An 8,947-nucleotide genomic window follows, 5' to 3' on the forward strand; every position below is an offset into this window, starting at 1 on the left:
TTGTTAATTGATGTGCTGCATGTTGGTTTGAAAAATATTTAAAAGAAATTCAACTTATAGGCAAAGAAGTATTATACTTGTAGATATCATTGCTATTGTTGTATGATTTTATCGATGTATTTTTAATAGATGTTTATATTTTTTTTCAATGAGTTGCTCCCTTAAAAAAAAATAAGGAGCTCACCTGTGAGCCAAACGAGTCGAGTTGAGTTATTTTTTCAACTCGTTATATTAGACGAACCAAACGAGTGGCTTGTTATCCAGCCCTACTACCAACCAAGCAGATGTTTGCTTCTAACAAAAGCGGCACACTCCCCTTTATTTGGTAAATTTGCTTCTATATTTCCTCTCACTTTGTATTTGGTTTTGAACCCATCAACTAAAAGTTTGACATTTTTAACAGGATTGGATGCTTTCAAGTTTCAGTTGCGAAACTGAACTTTCAACAGAAAAAAAAAAAACCCTACCACTTCCAATATTCCAACTTTCACATGCATTCTAATACTTAGAGTTTGCTTGTTTTAACTTTAGATTATGAGAATCTAGTTCAGTTCGTAGATTTTGTGGAAGCTTATTTTTATTAAATTACGAGATTTCGTAGTAATACTTGGTTTATAGATTATGAGTTTTATATGATGATCGTTTGTTTTTGTTTTTACATTTAAGGCTAGAATTCATAATTAGAATAAAAACAAATAAGGCCTTACTGAGAATAGAAAGAGAGATTTTGAAGGAAACACAACGCACTAATCGTGACGGTCTCCGGTTTTATATATATAGCCATATACAATGGTTACATGAGATAGAAAATCCCAATATATTTTGGAGGAGATAAGTACCGAGGGTATTTTGGTCTATTTTCTTCTTTATTCATCAGACTATCATGGCACTTTTACGACTTAGCTTCGCCTCGACGCAAGCTTTGCGATGGTGTAATATACTCCTCAAGTCCTCCTATGGTTTTAAGATCAAACCGTGAAATTATCTGCACACTTCTCAAAGTGTGACTCACCGCCTTGCTTACACCTTAAACAAGCGCTTCGATGTCAACGCGTGTACTCCGTCATACGATCCTGACCGCCGGCAAGTCTCTCCCACTTTCGATTCCTCATACCTCCTTGTCACTTGCACCGGCATTTTCTTCATTTTACTTTGTCAACATGCTGTCTCTATTCGCCTTCAATGCTTTGCTTGACCTCCACGTGTTCAGCTAGGATCACCCTTGACTCCGCTCGACTTCCTTAATCGTCCGGCACCTATCACTCTGCTTGGCCTCGATCATCTTACCGTCGACCCCAAGTTACATCTATCGTCTGCACACTATGAGATAAGCAAACACATATCTCCAACTCCAATTACAGATAGTCTATAATCAATATGTTCAAATAAAATCTCAGATCAATTAAAATCACATTAAAACTCATGCAAAATCAAAAATTATTAAGCCAAATAAATATCAATATCAATTATTCATCACAAGTAAATTAAGATACATTTCAATTTGATTTTTTATTGTAACAAATAACATATGCATGTTTGTGAGAGGAAGGAAACACAAGAAGCACTCGTGGATCCCGATCGTGTGCGACTCTTGGGAGGGGAGAGAATTGCTTGTGAAGGAAGTGGGTCGAGCGAGTGGGTAGAGTTGATCCATTCTCAAGACACCTCCAGCGAATACATATCTTCATCTACTGATGAGATCATCCTACAGCATGACTTGGGTAGTTTATCCGAGTGGAATAGCATTTTAGAAAAGATCTCTCATCAAACAGATTTTTTTCCAAAAATAAATAGATTATATTAAAACTTTAAGAACGGTACAGTCCCCTTTTATATAAGAACTCTATAAGACAAACAAATTAAAAAAAAAATTGCATCCAATTCCTTCACTCATCTTCTCTATCTCCGGTCTCCTCCGCTACCCATGGCATTGCTCCGGTCTCATCAAACAGAGCAGAACCCGACAAAGAATACACGGTGAACAAACAACAACACAAAAGCGCACCGGGACTCCACCCTTTCTATTCTAGAACGTTGCTCTCTGCCATGAACGAAGAAGAGAAGACCAGTCTGGGCAGAAATTTAACAACACGAGAGTACATACATTTCAACGATTAAATACTACACATGAGCTCTGAAAGGTAGAGCGCATCCGCATCAGCGTGTCACTAATAACGTGGCGATCGCCCAAGATTGAAGGACACGTTTCATATTTATCTCCTGATCACCAAAATGTGATGGCGAGCAGAGGCAGGCAGGCGCGGGCCCGCGTGGATCCTTGTACCCCTACCCGGGTTTCCATTAGATTATAGGGGCCTGGCCGCGGCAGCGACGACGCCGGCTATATATAAGCGCGAAACCCCTCAGTGAGGTCCTTGCCTGCGCCCTCTCGCCTTTCTTATCTCCTGCCTCTCGCTTCTTCTCCCTTCCCGTTCCATCCATCCACAGTTTTTGTGGGAGCCAAGGATCGATCCTGACGGGGACGTGCCGAGGCGTCAATCACCGAGAAGGACAGGACGACACCTTCTTGGGTCTCGGCCCCGAGCACCGGCAAATGCACATGCCCCTGTGAGCTCTCCAAGCTAGCTAGGTAGCAGGAAGGTAGAGCAAGAAGCTAGCTATGGAGCTCAAGGTGTTGCAGCTGTACGCCGCCGTCGTGGTCCTGCTGCTCTGCTCCTCGGTGAACTTCATTCAGAGCCCCACCGACGTGTTCGGTCCGGTGGCGCTCGTGGAGCCGACGCCGTCGGCCGCGCGCGACTTCGGCGCGGTGGTCTCCGACGCGCCGTTCGCGGTCCTGCGGCCCGGATCCCCCGCCGACATCGCTCGTCTCCTGAGCGCGCTGTCCTCGGCGCCGGGCCGTCCAAGGGCGGCCGTGGCGGCGCGCGGCGCGGGGCACTCCCTCCACGGCCAGGCGCAGGTGCGCGGCGGCATTGTGGTGGAGATGCGCGCTCTGCCGCGGGCCGTGGAGGTGGTGCGGCGCGGGGAAGGAGGCGGCGCATACGCGGACGTGGGCGCCGGAGCGCTGTGGGTTGAGGTGCTGGAGGAGTGCCTCAAGGCCGGCCTGGCGCCGCGGTCGTGGACGGACTACTTGTACCTCACCGTGGGCGGGACGCTGTCCAATGGCGGCATCAGCGGCCAGGCGTTCAAGCACGGCCCGCAGATCAGTAACGTCCTGGAGCTCGAGGTCGTCACAGGTACGCACGGCCGCTGCGCGCATGCAACTTCTGCTAATTGTTTCCTCTCTTTTCTTCAGTGGAAGAAGAAAGGAAAGATACAGTGATCAGTGACCTTTGTTTCTTTCCATATGTTTATGTGTTCCTCTGTCGGGTCGCTTGCAGGCACAGGGGAGGAGGTGACATGCTCACCCACCAAGAGCCCGGAGCTTTTCTTCGCCGTTCTTGGCGGGCTTGGCCAGTTCGGTATCATAACCAGGGCAAGGATTCCTTTGCAAGTTGCCCCTCCCAAGGTACATAAATAGACCAGAACTAGAAATATGAAAGCTTAATCTTCTCAGTACGCCTTTAGTAAGTCTTAAGCTTTTCTCGATAATTTTCTACGGTTACCGTCCTGATCATTAGGTGAGATGGGTGAGAGCCTTCTACGACAGCTTCCAGACGTTCACCAAGGACCAAGAGCTCCTGGTCTCAATGCCGGAGCTCGTGGACTATGTAGAGGGTTTCATGGTTCTGGACGAGCAGTCCCTACACAGCTCCTCCATTGCCTTCCCTGGCCAGGTCTACTTCAGCCCGGACTTCGGCTCCGACGGCAAGAAGGTCTACTACTGCATCGAGTTCGCAGTGCATGACTTCCAGCAGGAATACTCCACTGCTGCCGACCATGTCAGTCTCCCCGCTAGCTGTTGGCACACCATGTTAACATCTCCACCAGTGACAGAGAAGGACTCCTGATTATTGACTATTAAAATGAGCCTTGCGGTCTCGAAAATTTCTGCAGGTTGTGGAGCTGGTCTCAGGGGAGCTGAGCTATCTGAGGCCCCACATCTACAGCGTTGGGGTGTCCTACTTCGATTTCCTGAACAGGGTGAGGATGGAGGAGGAGAGTCTCAGGAGCCGGGGGCTCTGGGACGTGCCTCACCCCTGGCTCAACGTGTTCGTGCCGAAGCATGGCGTCACGCGGTTCAAGGACCTGCTCATGGACACCATCACGCCAGGGGTGTTCGAGGGCCCGATCCTTGTCTACCCCCTCCTCACTGACAGGTGTGCCCGTTTCCATCTTTGCAAAAGTCCTTGTCTAACTCCATGTTAAATTATGAGCTCAAGATAGCTTAGCCATCAACAAAGCTGTTTATACTTGCAAGAAGCTTCTTCACAAACTGATGGCCAATAAAATGAGACCGGGGCATGGACCTTTTGCTCTAAGAAATTCCTCGAAAAAAATAAAAGATGACCAGAAGGTAGATAAAGGGGTCCCTTTCACAATATTTGCAAGATTTGCCTGCGGAGAAAATCATTTCAGTGATGTGGCGAGATCGAATTTTCACCCACAGGGGATCTCAAGTATTCCAAAAATATAAAACAAAGCGCAAACTTTTCCGGGTGATGCACAAGGCAAATTTCACATAAGTCCCTGCCTGCCACCTTGAGGCTTTTGGTTAGCTGCTTTTTCCTTGCTACTTGGCCCATAGTTATCCTCCCAGAAATGGGTTGCCATTGCCAACCCTAGGCGCAACATGCTGGCCCAATTGCGACAATGCCATGGCATCTCCGGATCTCCCTCACGGGGGCGATCATATCCTGCCACCTCATGCCCTCCTTTCCCAGCAGCCTGCCCCTCTGCATCGCCCGTCAATTGTCACGCTTCACTGCCTGCATAGTGAAAAATGACTAGCCTTTTCTTCCTGCAAGGCTGCGAGAGCTGCAGATTGCAACCGGCGGTCTTGGCCTCGCCTCCACTGTCCACGGCTGGGTCTCTTAACATTTTTAACTATATTCTTTTATTTTCATTTTGTTTCCTTTTCAATTTCTTTTTTTATCATTTTTTTTATTTTCTCTCATCTTTATCAGCTTCTCCTCAAGTGGAATCGCGAAAAAAAAAAATTTCGTCTTAAAGTTAATAACTTTAGAAATCCTTTCGTAATATAAACCATACAAAAAAAACTATTATAGCACTTAATTAAACGAAAATCCCTTCTCAAGAAAAGCGCTTGGCATGATCTTAGATAAAAGAAGGTTGAGAGAGATTCCACGAGCGGACGTTCCTTTTGCAAGTTGCAGCCTCGGAGGGCTTGCTTGCCGCAGTTATTGTGGTCTAAGCATTAGGAGCAGTTGTGCCCACAGCTAGTCTTGCACTGTTTCGCAAGTTGCAGCAGTCGCGTCGCGTGGGTATTCACTATTCAGTGTGTCGCAGTCTCCGCAGATAGCAGTGCCAGTATGGCGCATTGGCGCTTACGGTCTTTTGCTTCTCTCTTTCCCGGTGCTGGTCAAGCCCTCCCTAACTTTGCCCTGTAATGTAGTACATGTTGCGTTTCTTTTAGTTTTGTTTGTGCTTGTAGCAGCATGTGTTAACTCTGAACAAACCTGCTCGTGAGGTTCAGAACTCGGGATCTACCAGGGCCAGGGGTTGTCATGTTCCCAGCTCTGCCGCTCTGCTCGGCAGGAGCAGCAGAGGATGCTTGCACGGGCAATCTTTCAGCTGGTCAAATAGATTATCTGCTCTACTTAAAAAAAAAAGATTGTCCGCACTAAAAAATCCTCAGAGCTGACATGATCCAGGAGCTGAAAAAATGTTCTGCCTTTGCCGACAGCAAATTTACATCCTGCCAGGCGGGGGCTCCACTCTGTCATGGCCTTGTTACTTGCCATTTTAGGAAGCCGTCCCAGGTTACGACGAGTACCACCATCTGAAAACGTAATCCAATCGGAATTAGTAACAGCATCAATGCTTCCACTGCCCAACTCTGAGCATTGGTTGGAGCAGCACAAATCAGCAGCAAACAGTAATTGCCGTACTACAGAAGAGCATTAACATCATAAAACCAAAGCATCATCAAGTAATTTATTTATGGTTCTTGTCACGTGCCAACTTGCAGTAAACTAATCTACAGTTTGTAATAGTACCGTGTACCGACCATTCTGTGCGACGCGCCATTTCAGGTGGGACCGGAACACGTCGGCGGTCGTGCCGTCGGCGCCGGACGGGGTGATGTACATCTTCAGCGTGCTCCGGTCGACGGACCCGGCGCGGTGCGGCCGCGCGTGCGTCGAGGGGATCCTGGAGCAGCACCGCCGGGTGGCCGACGAGGCCTGCCGCGGCGGGGGCATCGGCGCCAAGCAGTACCTCGCGCGGCAGCCGTCGCAGGCGCACTGGCGCGACCACTTCGGCTCGAGCTGGGGCCGGTTCGTGGCCCGCAAGGCCCGCTTCGACCCGATGCACGTGCTTGGGCCGGGCCAGGGGATTTTCACGACGACAGATTCGGCGAGCTCCATGTGATGGCTGAGGGGTCATGTGCTTCTGCAGCTCTGCTCGCCGTAGTGAACTGAAGACGTAGGATAGCTAATTGTTGATCGTAGTCCAAACAATATTACTCAGGCTGCTAAGTACTTTGGCACAGGCTTAAGGGAGAGTGTTCGTTCAATCATTCCTTTTTTTTGGTACGCTTTGTACTGTGTTTAGCTGACTAGTGGGCACGCAAAAGCAGTTTGTTTGGGGAGAGAAAAAGAACGAGAATTCTTTGTCTCGTCCCTTATTTCCCATGCCACGTTGACGAGCCATGCTACACGTAAAGTCCATTTTGTACAATTTATTACAACTCAGGATCAGATGATTTATATCGTTTGAGTGGGGGTGCAATCGAAGGGTTTAAAAGCGCCCAAAGGCATACTCCAAGAAGCAAACATAGCCTAGTGATTTGTTGTTAGCCGCAGTTTATTTCTCCTTTTAACTGGCCAGAAATGTCTTTCGTTTCGAATTTCAGAGAGCATGAATCTGATACTAGTACCGAAAAAGAATTTTTCGAATCCCACACGCAGCAGCAGACTGATGTTTTTTAAGCCTACTAGGTACACGCTATAGTATGCAGCAGAGTGATGTTGTAAGAAGCAAGGAGCAATGACGATAAAGAATGAGCACAATGTGTTAGGCCCATGTAAATAGTATGGCAGCCCATGAGCTGTCATACTATTTGGTCCTCTTAGATCTCCAATAACCGGAGGCCCATTACCCAACTGTAGACTGCGAGGCGCAATTCTGGAATGTGGATATCAAAGGCAACTATCTGGACACCAACTGTTAGAAGCAAAGGGCAATGATGACGAAAGGTTGGCTAATTTCTTACAACTAGCGAGGCTAGTCTCACTGTCATGATAATATTTAATTAATTATATTTTATATAATTTTTTTTTAGATATTTGATTTTTTAAGATTATATTTGGATCATTCTTTTTTCTATTCTAACCTCAATTTCAATTATTATTTATTTTATTTTATTTAAACTCTTTATTTAGATATTTTGCTTTCCAAATCATATGAAAATCGAACGACTAATTTTTAATAATTATTAACTTTGAATTTAGCTATTTATTAATTGTATTTGATATAGACTCTTTAGTTTAATCTAGACATTTGATTTTAGCAGCACCAGCAGAGAGTCCGAGCAAGGAGTTGGAAAGGAAGAGAGGAGAATAGGCTAAGGTTTCTTGAGCTCTTCTTTCCCTGCATGTCTGATTTCTGTTTGATTGCTTATGGGGGCGTTCGGTTCCTGGGTTAGCTTGCCTTGCCTTGCCAAGCCAGACGAGCGAATCCTTGTCGGGCTAGGAGAGCGAAATTCGCTCTCCCGCAGTAGCAAGGCAAAACCTTGTCAACACAGGCCTCAAGGCAAGCTTGCCGTCCATCCAAAAACATCGCTTTCTCCATATCCTCACTCGGCAAGGCAAGGTGAGTTTTGCTAGAGGATCCAAACACGTCCTTAGTTATGTAGTGATTTGCCACTAGGAAGTAGGGGCCTATTTGGAAGGGAGGGACTGGTCTAGGAATTTTTAAGAATTAATTCAATTTTGTACAAATTCCTAGGGATTTAGGTCCCAAAACCACCTTTCAAAATAGGAGACTTCTCAACTTGGTTATGGAACAATTAGGTAATTTGGCTCTTCTTTTATTACCTTTGTTGCTTGATACATACTCCTGTCTGTAGTTGAGTTGAGTTACCATGTGCCCTAATTTGCTTTAGCCCAGTTCGACAGATTGCACAATCTATAGTGTTTTATATCTGTTTTATTCATTTTTTCTATGTAGTTTTCGATGTCAAGTTTGATGAGTCGTGTTAAATTTGATGAGTTGTGTTCTAGTAGTATTTACTGAAAACTGTCATCTTGGGTTTAGGTTGCACCTGCAGGGAAGTTGTTTTTAAGTTGAGTGAATAAAAAATTGACTATTGTATTGACGTCCTCTACTGCAAGGTACGTTGAGTCCAATCAAATCCTGAATTCTATTAAATTTGTAGTTGATGTCTTTTTATTTGACTTACAACATTAAAGATATGATGCCCTCTATATTTTATTGAAAAATTGTGTCAGATATCTAATTTGTATGCTAATCTAAATCGGAATCTTCGTCCTATTTGCTTAGTTGTTATGACGATAAAAGGAGCAGAGGAAACATGCTAGAGCAGAGATATCTCAGCAGCTGCTGCGATCGCAATGGAGATGCTGAAAAAGTACAAACAACGTTTCGGCAAAAAGCAAACTGAAGCGGATAGATGTTGTTCAACTGCAGCAAATTTTTTGGCAAAAGCAAATCTGAAATTCGGCTGACTTTCATGAAAGGAGCAGAGAAAGCATGCAACAACAAAGAAAACTCACTAGCTATTGCGGCAGCAGTAGAGATGCTGAAAGAGAGGACAAACACCGAAAGGCACTGTTTCGGCTAAAACCAAACTGAAGTGTTCAGACAATCGTTTTTTGAGCAGACAATGTACATAGATGATTCATGA

At 45.7% G+C, this 8,947-nt stretch overlaps 1 protein-coding gene across 1 annotated transcript; it reads left to right on the forward strand.

Annotated features, from left to right (window-relative positions):
• Nucleotides 1-2,257: 2,257 nt before the first annotated feature.
• On the forward strand, nucleotides 2,258-6,697 carry LOC133924611 (cytokinin dehydrogenase 8-like). The gene is made up of 5 exons (XM_062370225.1): nucleotides 2,258-3,194; nucleotides 3,339-3,466; nucleotides 3,579-3,839; nucleotides 3,955-4,217; nucleotides 6,114-6,697. The coding sequence occupies exons 1-5, from the start codon at nucleotides 2,621-2,623 to the stop codon at nucleotides 6,448-6,450; spliced, it is 1,563 nt and encodes a 520-aa protein (XP_062226209.1). The 5' UTR covers nucleotides 2,258-2,620; the 3' UTR covers nucleotides 6,451-6,697.
• The last annotated feature ends 2,250 nt before the right edge of the window (nucleotides 6,698-8,947 follow it).

The sequence above is a fragment of the Phragmites australis genome, chromosome 7 (genome assembly GCF_958298935.1).
Source record: "Phragmites australis chromosome 7, lpPhrAust1.1, whole genome shotgun sequence".
Taxonomy (NCBI): Eukaryota; Viridiplantae; Streptophyta; class Magnoliopsida; order Poales; family Poaceae; genus Phragmites; species Phragmites australis.

Coding starts and splice junctions, on each gene's coding strand:
- LOC133924611 (XM_062370225.1), top strand. CDS start 2,621: ATGGAGCTCAAGGTGTTGCAGCTGTACGCCGCCGTCGTGGTCCTGCTG. Junction 3,467..3,578: donor TGCAAGTTGCCCCTCCCAAG/GTACATAAATAG, acceptor CCTGATCATTAG/GTGAGATGGGTGAGAGCCTT. Junction 4,218..6,113: donor TACCCCCTCCTCACTGACAG/GTGTGCCCGTTT, acceptor GCGCCATTTCAG/GTGGGACCGGAACACGTCGG.